Genomic DNA, 12,872 nt, shown 5'->3' with positions numbered 1-12,872 from the left:
GATCCCTCCGTGTCGCTGCCTGCGTCTAGCGCCGTACGTGGGATACGTTATAGTTATCATTAGGTCTCTGATACCCGCCATTCTCTGATACCTGACCGTATTCCGCTCTCGCCGTCCTCTCCCCCTGATCCCTTCGCATCGCTGCCTGCGTCTAGCACCGTACGTGGGATACGTTATAGTTATCATTAGGTCTCTGATACCCGCCATTCTCTGATACCTGACCGTATTCTGCTTTCGCCATCCTCTCCCGCCTGATCCCTCCGCATCGCTGCCTGCGTCTAGCGCCGTACGTGCGATACGTTATAGTTATCATTAGGTCTCTGATACCCGCCATTCTCTGATACCTGACCGTATTCTGCTCTCGCCGTCCTCTCCCCCTGATCCCTCCGCATCGCTGCCTGCGTCTAGCACCATACGTGGGATACGTTATAGTTATCATTAGGTCTCTGATACCCACCATTCTCTGATACCTGACCGTATTCTGCTCTCGCCGTCCTCTCCCGCCTGATCCCTCTGCATCGCTGCCTGCGTCTAGCGCCATACGTGGGATACGTTATAGTAATCATTAGGTCTCTGATACCCGCCATTCTCTGATACCTGACCGTATTCTGCTCTCGCCGTCCTCTCCCCCTGATCCCTCCGCATCGCTGCCTGCGTCTAGCACCGTACGTGGGATACGTTATAGTAATCATTAGGTCTCTGATACCCGCCATTCTCTGATACCTGACCGTATTCTGCTCTCGCCGTCCTCTCCCGCCTGATCCCTCCGCATCGCTGCCTGCGTCTAGCGCCGTACGTGCGATACGTTATAGTTATCATTAGGTCTCTGATACCCGCCATTCTCTGATACCTGACCGTATTCTGCTCTCGCCGTCCTCTCCCCATGATCCCTCCGCATCGCTGCCTGCGTCTAGCACCATACGTGGGATACGTTATAGTTATCATTAGGTCTCTGATACCCGCCATTCTCTGATACCTGACCGTATTCTGCTCTCGCCGTCCTCTCCCCCTGATCCCTCTGCATCGCTGCCTGCGTCTAGCACCGTACGTGGGATACGTTATAGTAATCATTAGGTCTCTGATACCCGCCATTCTCTGATACCTGACCGTATTCTGCTCTCGCCGTCCTCTCCCCCTGATCCCTCTGCATCGCTGCCTGCGTCTAGCACCGTACGTGGGATACGTTATAGTAATCATTAGGTCTCTGATACCCGCCATTCTCTGATACCTGACCGTATTCTGCTCTCGCCGTCCTCTCCCGCCTGATCCCTCCGCATCGCTGCCTGCGTCTAGCGCCGTACGTGCGATACGTTATAGTAATCATCAGGTCTCTGATACCCGCCATTCTCTGATACCTGACCGTATTCTGCTCTCGCCGTCCTCTCCCGCCTGATCCCTCTGCATCGCTGCCTGCGTCTAGCACCGTACGTGGGATACGTTATAGTTATCATTAGGTCTCTGATACCCGCCATTCTCTGATACCTGACCGTATTCTGCTCTCGCCGTCCTCTCCCCATGATCCCTCCGCATCGCTGCCTGCGTCTAGCACCATACGTGGGATACGTTATAGTTATCATTAGGTCTCTGATACCCGCCATTCTCTGATACCTGACCGTATTCTGCTCTCGCCGTCCTCTCCCGCCTGATCCCTCCGCATCGCTGCCTGCGTCTAGCACCATACGTGGGATACGTTATAGTTATCATTAGGTCTCTGATACCCGCCATTCTCTGATACCTGACCGTATTCCGCTCTCGCCGTCCTCTCCTGCCTGATCCCTCTGCATCGCTGCCTGCGTCTAGCGCCATACGTGGGATACGTTATAGTAATCATTAGGTCTCTGATACCCGCCATTCTCTGATATCTGACCGTATTCTGCTCTCGCCGTCCTCTCCTGCCTGATCCCTCTGCATCGCTGCCTGCGTCTAGCACCGTACGTGGGATACGTTATAGTTATCATTAGGTCTCTGATACCCGCCATTCTCTGATACCTGACCGTATTCCGCTCTCGCCGTCCTCTCCCCCTGATCCCTCCGCATCGCTGCCTGCGTCTAGCGCCATACGTGGGATACGTTATAGTAATCATTAGGTCTCTGATACCCGCCATTCTCTGATACCTGACCGTATTCTGCTCTCGCCGTCCTCTCCCGCCTGATCCCTCCGCATCGCTGCCTGCGTCTAGCACCATACGTGGGATACGTTATAGTAATCATTAGGTCTCTGATACCCGCCATTCTCTGATACCTGACCGTATTCTGCTCTCGCCGTCCTCTCCCCCTGATCCCTCTGCATCGCTGCCTGCGTCTAGCACCATACGTGGGATACGTTATAGTTATCATTAGGTCTCTGATACCCGCCATTCTCTGATACCTGACCGTATTCCGCTCTCGCCGTCCTCTCCCGCCTGATCCCTCTGCATCGCTGCCTGCGTCTAGCACCGTACGTGGGATACGTTATAGTAATCATTAGGTCTCTGATACCCGCCATTCTCTGATACCTGACCGTATTCCGCTCTCGCCGTCCTCTCCCCCTGATCCCTCCGCATCGCTGCCTGCGTCTAGCGCCGTACGTGCGATACGTTATAGTAATCATCAGGTCTCTGATACCCGCCATTCTCTGATACCTGACCGTATTCTGCTCTCGCCGTCCTCTCCCGCCTGATCCCTCTGCATCGCTGCCTGCGTCTAGCGCCGTACGTGGGATACGTTATAGTTATCATCAGGTCTCTGATACCCGCCATTCTCTGATACCTGACCGTATTCTGCTCTCGCCGTCCTCTCCCCCTGATCCCTCCGCATCGCTGCCTGCGTCTAGCACCATACGTGGGATACGTTATAGTTATCATTAGGTCTCTGATACCCGCCATTCTCTGATACCTGACCGTATTCTGCTCTCGCCGTCCTCTCCCGCCTGATCCCTCTGCATCGCTGCCTGCGTCTAGCGCCGTACGTGGGATACGTTATAGTTATCATTAGGTCTCTGATACCCGCCATTCTCTGATACCTGACCGTATTCTGCTCTCGCCGTCCTCTCCCCCTGATCCCTCTGCATCGCTGCCTGCGTCTAGCACCGTACGTGGGATACGTTATAGTTATCATTAGGTCTCTGATACCCGCCATTCTCTGATACCTGACCGTATTCTGCTCTCGCCGTCCTCTCCCCCTGATCCCTCCGCATCGCTGCCTGCGTCTAGCGCCGTACGTGCGATACGTTATAGTAATCATCAGGTCTCTGATACCCGCCATTCTCTGATACCTGACCGTATTCTGCTCTCGCCGTCCTCTCCCGCCTGATCCCTCTGCATCGCTGCCTGCGTCTAGCACCGTACGTGGGATACGTTACAGTAATCATCAGGTCTCTGATACCCGCCATTCTCTGATACCTGACCGTATTCCGCTCTCGCCGTCCTCTCCCACCTGATCCCTCCGCATCGCTGCCTGCGTCTAGCGCCGTACGTGGGATACGTTATAGTTATCATTAGGTCTCTGATACCCGCCATTTTCTGATACCTGACCGTATTCTGCTCTCGCCGTCCTCTCCCGCCTGATCCCTCCGCATCGCTGCCTGCGTCTAGCACCGTACGTGGGATACGTTATAGTTATCATTAGGTCTCTGATACCCGCCATTCTCTGATACCTGACCGTATTCTGCTCTCGCCGTCCTCTCCTGCCTGATCCCTCTGCATCGCTGCCTGCGTCTAGCACCGTACGTGGGATACGTTATAGTAATCATCAGGTCTCTGATACCCGCCATTCTCTGATACCTGACCGTATTCTGCTCTCGCCGTCCTCTCCCGCCTGATCCCTCCGCATCGCTGCCTGCGTCTAGCGCCGTACGTGGGATACGTTATAGTTATCATTAGGTCTCTGATACCCGCCATTCTCTGATACCTGACCGTATTCTGCTCTCGCCGTCCTCTCCCCCTGATCCCTCCGCATCGCTGCCTACGTCTAGCGCCATACGTGGGATACGTTATTGTAATCATTAGGTCTCTGATACCCGCCATTCTCTGATACCTGACAGTATTCTGCTCTCGCCGTACTCTCCCACCTGATCCCTCCGTGTCGCTGCCTGCGTCTAGCGCCGTACGTGGGATACGTTATAGTTATCATTAGGTCTCTGATACCCGCCATTCTCTGATACCTGACCGTATTCCGCTCTCGCCGTCCTCTCCCCCTGATCCCTTCGCATCGCTGCCTGCGTCTAGCACCGTACGTGGGATACGTTATAGTTATCATTAGGTCTCTGATACCCGCCATTCTCTGATACCTGACCGTATTCTGCTTTCGCCATCCTCTCCCGCCTGATCCCTCCGCATCGCTGCCTGCGTCTAGCGCCGTACGTGCGATACGTTATAGTTATCATTAGGTCTCTGATACCCGCCATTCTCTGATACCTGACCGTATTCTGCTCTCGCCGTCCTCTCCCCCTGATCCCTCTGCATCGCTGCCTGCGTCTAGCGCCGTACGTGCGATACGTTATAGTTATCATTAGGTCTCTGATACCCGCCATTCTCTGATACCTGACCGTATTCTGCTCTCGCCGTCCTCTCCCGCCTGATCCCTCCGCATCGCTGCCTGCGTCTAGCGCCGTACGTGCGATACGTTATAGTTATCATTAGGTCTCTGATACCCGCCATTTTCTGATACCTGACTGTATTCTGCTGACGCCGTCCTCTCCAGTCGCCTCTAAGCCCAGATAGAAGGGATTTATCCTCTAATTCTTACTAATCCATCTTTCTTAACCATTAACCTTCTTTTCTACAGGAAAAATCTGAAGTGCTGCAGAAAGGGTTTAGGAACAGTGAGTCTGGTGGAAATTTACAAAGATGGGAGTTCTGCTTCACATGTGATGTTGCTATGGGTAACCGATCTTATGCTATCTTTTATCTTCTAGAACAGGGGTGTCCAAACTTTTTGGGACGAGGGCCAGATTTGGTGAGGTGAAAATGTGGGGGGCCGACCATTCAGCCTGACATTCTTAGAAGCATTAATCACATCAGAATGGTCCCCCACTCTGCCCCCATTCACTATGTTCCCCAGCCTTCCCCTTCTCTGTATTTCCCCCAGCCTGCCCCCATTCACTGTATGTCCCCCAGCCTGCCCCTCCTTCACTGTATGTCCCCCATTCACTGTATGTTCCCCACTCTGCACCCATTCACCCTGTCCCACATCCTGCCCCCTTCTCTTAATGTCCATCAGTGCCTCCACTATGTACCCCACTCTGCCCCCATTCACTGTATGTCCCCCAGCCTGCGCCTGCTCCTCCTTCTCTGAATGGCCATCACTGCCTCCATTCATTGTATGTCCCCCACTCTGCCCCCTCCCTTCTCTGTATGTTTCCCAGCCCCTTGTGTGAGCCAGAGGACGGAAAGGCAAAGCAGGCACTGCAAGGACAGGAGATGCTTGGGCTCCCGCTGCCACCCTCCTCCACTCTGCATGTTATGGGCGCAAGCTTCCCCCTTGCTGCCCCCCTCCCCGCACACTGCTGTCACTGTGATTGTGGAGTAGGGTGATCTACGATTGCAGCAGCAGGGGTAGGACACCAAACACATCTGACTGTGGCGGCCGGCACCTCCTCACTGCAGCAGACAGCAAGGTAAAGGCGCGCTCACCGGGGCCCCACCTTTAGTGTCCTGTGCTTCCCACATCTGATGCTCTGCCCGCTTCCAGCTGGAGGCTGCGGGCCGCAATTGGCCCCCGGGCCTGACTTTGGGCATGCCTGGTCTAGAAGGTGCTAAGTAAATAAGTAGAGGTTTATATGGCAGTGTGCGCATTACTATACATGTGTGTCCAGAGAAGCAGTGAATGGTTTAGTGTCCTTTTTATCACTGTGTGTGCAGTGCAGGTGCGGGCAGTGCAGGTGCGGGCAGTGCAGGTGCGGGCAGTGCTGGTGCGGGCAGTGCAGGTGCGGGCAGTGCTGGTGCGGGCAGTGCAGGTGCGGGCAGTGCTGGTGCGGGCAGTGCAGGTGCGGGCAGTGCTGGTGCGGGCAGTGCAGGTGCGGGCAGTGCAGGTGCGGGCAGTGCAGGTGAGGGCAGTGCAGGTGCGGGCAGTGCAGGTGTGTGCAGTGCAGGTGTGTGCAGTGCAGGTGTGGGCAGTGCAGGTGCGGGTAGTGCAGGTGCGGGCAGTGCAGGTGCGGGCAGTGCTGGTGTGTGCAGTGCAGGTGCGGGCAGTGCTGGTGTGTGCAGTGCAGGTGTGGGCAGTGCTGGTGTGTGCAGTGCAGGTGTGGGCAGTGCAGGTGCGGGCAGTGCAGGTGCGGGCAGTGCAGGTGCAGTGCAGGTGCGGGCAGGGCTGGTGTGTGCAGTGCAGGTGTGGGCAGTGCAGGTGCGGGCAGTGCAGGTGTGGGCAGTGCAGGTGCGGGCAGTGCAGGTGCGGGCAGTGCTGGTGCGGGCAGTGCAGGTGTGTGCAGTGCAGGTGTGGGCAGTGCAGGTGCGGGCAGTGCTGGTGCGGGCAGTGCAGGTGTGTGTGCAGTGCAGGTGTGGGCAGTGCAGGTGCGGGCAGTGCAGGTGCGGGCAGTGCAGGTGCGGGCAGTGCAGGTGCGGGCAGTGCAGGTGTGTGCAGTGCAGGTGTCGGCAGTGCTGGTGCGGGCAGTGCAGGTGTGTGTGCAGTGCAGGTGCGGGCAGTTCAGGTGCGGGCAGTGCTGGTGCATGCAGTGCAGGTGCGGGCAGGGCTGGTGTGTGCAGTGCTGGTGCGGGCAGTGCAGGTGCGGGCAGTGCAGGTTTGGGCAGTGCAGGTGCGGGCAGTGCAGGTGCGGGCAGTGCAGGTGTGTGTGCAGTGCAGGTGTGGGCAGTGCAGGTGCGGGCGGTGCAGTGCAGGTGCGGGCAGTGCAGGTGCGGGCAGTGCTGGTGCGTGCAGTGCAGGTGCAGTGCAGGTGCGGGCAGTGCAGGTGCGGGCAGTGCAGGTGCGGGCAGTGCAGGTGTGTGCAGTGTAGGTGTGGGCAGTGCTGGTGCGGGCAGTGCAGGTGTGTGCAGTGCAGGTGCGGGCAGGGCTGGTGCGGGCAGTGCAGGTGCGGGCAGTGCAGGTGCGGGCAGTGCAGGTGTGTGTGCAGTGCAGGTGCGGGCAGTGCAGGTGCAGTGCAGGTGCGGTGCAGGTGCGGGCAGTGCTGGTGCGTGCAGTGCAGGTGCAGTGCAGGTGCGGGCAGTGCAGGTGTGTGCAGTGCAGGTGTGGGCAGTGCTGGTGCGGGCAGTGCAGGTGCGGGCAGTGCAGGTGTGTGCAGTGCAGGTGTGGGCAGTGCAGGTGCGGGCAGTGCAGGTGTGGGCAGTGCAGGTGCGGGCAGTGCTGGTGTGGGCAGTGCAGGTGCGGGCAGTGCTGGTGCGGGCAGTGCTGGTGTGTGCAGTGCAGGTGTGGGCAGTGCAGGTGTGTGCAGTGCAGGTGTGGGCAGTGCAGGTGCGGGCAGTGCAGGTGATGATACTGCAGTTATATAGGTACGCATCAGAGGATGCCTCACAGCATGAACAGACCAGTTACTTAACCAGTGCTGCTGACTAACTGATAGCACATACAGCTGTACTCACTGTTACATGCGCACCAATGACCGAGTTTTGTAGCATGTCATACAGCTCTGACTCCAGCTGTGGAGCGTGTTCTGCAAACAGATACATGTGCAGGGCTGCTGGAACAGCTTGGTAGCAGTTATTAGACAGGACTTCTGCCTCCCACCTTGTGATTCTACACACAAAGTGAACTTGGCAGCCATCTTGGGATAGGGCATGAAGCCTACCTGCACAACACTCTTGTATTGCAGCATATATCTACAATGCACCATCAAGCACTGCGGCCATTTAACACTATTTTTATGAGGATTGTTCATATGAAAAAAAGACGAAATAAAATGAAGCTGTTACTGGGATCCTGATAACAACTCCCTCCGTGAGGAGCTGGAAACCATCTTTCTGCAGCCAGCAAATGCATCACTGGAGGCTGTAGGAGAGGGGTCCTGAAGATCCCTTTCCAGTAATATTTGTAATATAGCAGTCATAAGCTTCTATTGGAATATAGGTCAAAACCAGAGCGCAGCAGCCACCACAGAGAACCACGGCTGCTGCATTTGCCGTCAGATAGACCACGGCTAATATCGGTCTCCCATCATCCACACCTCCGGCCAATAGGATGCATCCTTTCCCCACATCACACATTTACAGTTCTACCAAATGTCCCAGTCTTGCAAACCAATGTCTGTGAGGGGAGGAGTCAAGAAAAGGGGAAGTGGCCACATAGAAGTGGCCACGTTGGGGGCTGTTCCCGTGTCATGCCCCCTCTTTACAGTGTCATGGCGAGAGAACGAGGCATTACTGAACTTTTTGCAACTTTTGGTGGACACTTATTTAATGAACTGTGGAATGCGGAACCTCAGGGACGGTGTGTTACAGCCACGTAGTTGGTGGCACTTGTTACCCCGTTATTCTATGTACATGTGACTTACCGTTCACAAACACCCGGTGCCAGACTGAGGAGTGATCGTTCCGCGGAGAGACCGGAAACAGAACAGAGAGACAAAGACACAAAGTCAGTAGTACAAGCAGCCATATGTATATAACGCATACAGTCAAATCCCGACGGCCAAAGCGCGGACCACCAATGACCGATGGTGTGTGGAACGTGTCGGTATTTTGACCAACATTGATTATGCCGACATGGTGAAAATGCAGAGATGGTCAAAATATCGACATCTAAAACGTCGACAGGTCAAAGAGTCAACATGAGATTTTCCTGATCTTTTTCATTGAAACTGACTTGTTCATCCTTCACCACGGATGGAGAAGCTGCAAACTATCAGTGATTGACAGATGGAGGCGGTGAGGGGGCGGATTGCTGCTGCTTTAGGGGAGGAGCATGGCCAGATATGCACCCGGCCAATGGTGTCACAGGTGATCCGGTGCTGCCTCTTAGCACATTAGGGCCCAATTCAGATTTGATGGCAGTGCAAATTTGTTCTCAAAATGGGCAAATTCATGCTGCACTGCAGATGGGGCAGATGTAACATGTGCAGAAAGAGTTAGGGGTTGGGTATATGTTTCTGTGCAGGGTAAATAAATACTGGCTGCTTTATTCTTACACTGCAATTTAGTTTTCAGTTTGAACACACCTCACCCACATCTAACTCACTCTGCACCTGTTACATCTGCCCCTCTGCAGCGCACCATGGTTTTGCCCATTTTGAGAACAAATTTGCCCTGCGGTCATAGAACAGATTCCTAGCGCAGCGTCCTGTGGCATTACCGTGTCAGCAGAGGCGACAGCGGCTACACCCACATCTACATCAGGGTCATTGTCCAGGGGGTGAGGGGGGGGGGGGGGGGGCAGAATCCAGGGTCCTATAGTGCCCAATGGCAATGGTGACGCAGAACCTTATGCTTTGGGCCAGATCACCAGGGCACAGGAGATGGCTCAGCTGCCCCACGGGTATATCCTGATAACCTGCAGCTAAGCGGGATCCTTGTTATTGTCCCATTCTTCTGAATGCGACAGTTACGGATGAACAGAACGAGAGAACAGGAACATTTCATTGGGAACCTGGAATTCTCTGCAGCTTTGCTGATGCGTCATACAGAGCACAGGGAGAACAGAGCGACGTCCTGGCCGACATTCTTACGCTGTCTGCGCTGGAGGTGGCCGCTATATATAGTACATCCAGGAGGTTTATATTGCCAGCAGCGCTCAGCAGCCCAAGACGACGCACGAAGAAATGCAGCCGTGGAATTAGTATGTAAGCCGTGTTCCCTACGGAGATCTGGGGCCCTGTGCTCCAGAAAACCTGGCTCTGCAGCACTGCAGTGAGTCGGTCATGTGTTCCAGGGGGACTGGGAAACAGAGTGTGACTGATACACAGGGGGGGTTATTCTAATACAAATCGTGTTCGCACGGGGGACTGGGAATCACTGTGACTGATACACAGTGGGGGTTATTCTAATACAAATCGTGTTCGCACGGGGGACTGGGAATCAGAGTGTAACTTACACACAGTGGGGGTTATTCTCATTCAAATCGTGTTTGCACGGGGGACTGGGAATCAGAGTGTCACTTACACACAGTGGGGGTTATTCTCATTCTAATCTGAGTGTTCACAGTGCGCGTAGGTTTTTATGCACATGCACCACAGAACTCCGGGGGGAGGGGCGGCCAGGGAATTTGACTATGGGAACCCTGAGTGTTTCATGGGCGTTCCCATGGTGATTCCCCATGACGTGGGGCAGTTGGCGTCAGCGGATGTCACCATAGAGATGTCTCAGGTCTGCGAGTGCTGAAGAGATCATTGGCCGACCATGGGACGGTTTCCCCCCCGCACCCAAGGCTGCGAAGCGATGATTATACAAGTCATGCATTCACATACCTGCAGGGGTTCAGGGGGGGGAGCGTGCGGGCGGCATCTGGGGGACTTTCGCAGCCTTGTGAGTCAACCAGAATAAGGACCAGTATGTGCGCTCACAGCGATCCTTCCCAGATCCTACACAGATTACCAGCCAGCACACGTCTGAATCAGGCCCTAGTCGGTGATCACAACCATGCTGCGCTGCAGGTGGGGCAGATGTAACAGGTGCAGAGAGAGTTAGCTTTGGGGGAGTTATTTTGTTTCTGTGCAGGGTAAACACTGGCTGCTATATTCTTACACTGCAATATAGATCTCCGTTTGAGCACACTCCACCCAAATGTAACTCCCTCTGCACCTGTTACATCTGCCCCACCTGCAGAGCAGCATGGTTTGTCCATCTGCAGATATTGCTAACAGAGTCAGGCTCCCGTGTCCACGACCAGCTGACACCCGGGAATTTGCTGCCTCGTTTGGGTGACTCAGCAAATTCCTGCATCACATGTCAGAAAGCAGCCGGCAATTCACCCCGATCAGATGACAAAGCCGGGTCACACCTGGGATTATGTCCATGGGTGCACCCCAGAGGCCGCCTGGGTGACCCCCTTTCAGACTGGCTTATTGCCTGGTCAGCGATTGCAGATCATTTCCAACTGCTGGCTGTGAACAGGTCCTGGGTCACATTGACCCGGATGACCCATTCACATGGCGCAGCGACACGAGTGGGTCCTGGGTCACATTGACCCGGATTACCCATTCACATGGCGCAGCGACACGAGAGGGTCCTGGGTCACATTGACCCGGATGACCCATTCACATGGCGCAGCGACACCAGAGGGTCCTGGGTCACATTGACCTGGATTACCCATTCACATGGCGCAGCGACACCAGAGGGTCCTGGGTCACATTGACCCGGATGACCCATTCACATGGCGCAGCGACACGAGAGGGTCCTGGGTCACATTGACCTGGATTACCCATTCACATGGCGCAGCGACATGAGAGGGTCCCGGGTCAGCCATGATGTACGTTCTCGTGCAATAAGCTGGGACGTTTCTGCCAGCCTGGAAGGGGAATTAGTATTAGTTTAACCCTTTAATTGGACCTGAGACCCACCGAAGGAGGCAGCTACAGGAACCAGGGTGTGGCGCTTGTGTGGGCAGCGGGAGAGGCGCAGATATCCGTGGTCACAAAGTGGGCTCCACTGTTACCCCCATATCAGACAGAACAAGGCACATCCCTTCCCCCTGTCAGAGTACAGATCCCACGCAGACAGGAAGCTCACACTACTGCTATCCTGAGGTCAGGAGGGTGCACCCCGGGGGGATAAACCCCCACCCTGTCCTGTAACCTCCCCACCCCCGGGGGAGATCTGCCTGACATCTCCTCTTACCTGAGCCGATCTTGATGAGCCCGTTGTGCTGGATGAATATTGTGTCATTGGTGAGATTTCCATGTATGATCACGGGATCACATGAGTGCAGGTAGCTGGGGGGACACAGAACATGCAACTCAGACATGGACCTTCCCTGCTACAGTGCCACCCTTACATATACATGGCATTACCAGTCTCCCTCATATATATACATGGTGGCAGTGCCAGTCTCCCTCATATATATACATGGTGGCAGTGCCAGTCTCATATATATATATACACAAATGTAGTTGAACCAGCACTAAGTACTAAAACCAACAAGTCCAGCAGTATAAACTAGTTGTGAAACAAGGGGTTAATGGCTGTCACCAAAGTCCAATTTCTGCAGGTCACCGGCTGGAGGGGGTCACCAGGCGCAGCAGAACGCTTCACCCTGACATCAGAGGGCATGGCTGCTGCTCCTGTTGACCCCCTCCAACCTGACACCGTCCAGGCGCCACATTGCAGGGGAGAAGCGCTGCAGGAATCCGGGCACGGTGAGAGCAGATTTGCCTTGGCGATATGTTTCACGCCATGTGGTAACAGCCCATGCCATTTTTACTTTGGTACGAGCAAAACTTATACCAACTTGTTTTTAATGCACCATGAAGCGCATCTTCTCATGTGTATGTATGTATGTATGTATGTATGTATGTGTGTTATATACATATAATATACACACACATGATGGCAGTGCCAGTCTCTCACTTATACTTAAACAAAGACAATGCCACTCTCCACCCTTACTATTACACATTGGTAATGCCACCCTGTCCCTTCCACATACATCATGGCAGTGTCAGTCACCCCCTTTACTTATACAGCGGTGGTGCCAGTATCCCTTGTGTGCATACAAAGCGGTAGTGCCAGTTGCCCCTGTACACATACACAGCGGTAGTGCCAGTCTCCTCTGTACACATACACAGTGGTAATGCCAGTCTCCTCTGTACACATACATAGTGGTAGTGCCAGTCTCCCCTGTATTCATACACAGCAGTAGTGCCAGTCTCCCCTGTACACATACACAGCAGTAGTGCCAGTCTCCCCTGTACATACACAGCGGTAGTGCCAGTCTCCCCTGTACATACACAGCGGTAGTGCCAGTCACCCCTGTGCATACACAGCGGTAGTGCCAGTCTCCCCTGTGCATACACA

At 54.7% G+C, this 12,872-nt stretch overlaps 1 protein-coding gene across 2 annotated transcripts in view; it reads right to left on the bottom strand.

Moving 5' to 3' along the window:
* NRBP2 (nuclear receptor binding protein 2) overlaps nucleotides 1-12,872 on the bottom strand; it is a 136,437-nt gene that overhangs the window by 66,620 nt on the left and 56,945 nt on the right. For both annotated transcript variants that reach the window (XM_083145021.1, XM_083145022.1), the window contains exons 7-8: nucleotides 11,697-11,791; nucleotides 8,420-8,443 (exon numbers count right to left, since the gene is read on the bottom strand). In XM_083145021.1, coding sequence (XP_083001147.1) covers nucleotides 8,420-8,443; nucleotides 11,697-11,791 — 119 coding nt within the window. The remainder of the gene's footprint in view (nucleotides 1-8,419; nucleotides 8,444-11,696; nucleotides 11,792-12,872) is intronic.

The sequence above is a fragment of the Crinia signifera genome, chromosome 5 (genome assembly GCF_055691185.1).
Source record: "Crinia signifera chromosome 5, ASM5569118v1, whole genome shotgun sequence".
Lineage (NCBI taxonomy): Eukaryota > Metazoa > Chordata > Amphibia > Anura > Myobatrachidae > Crinia > Crinia signifera.
This window is presented reverse-complemented; position numbering and strand designations above follow the sequence as displayed.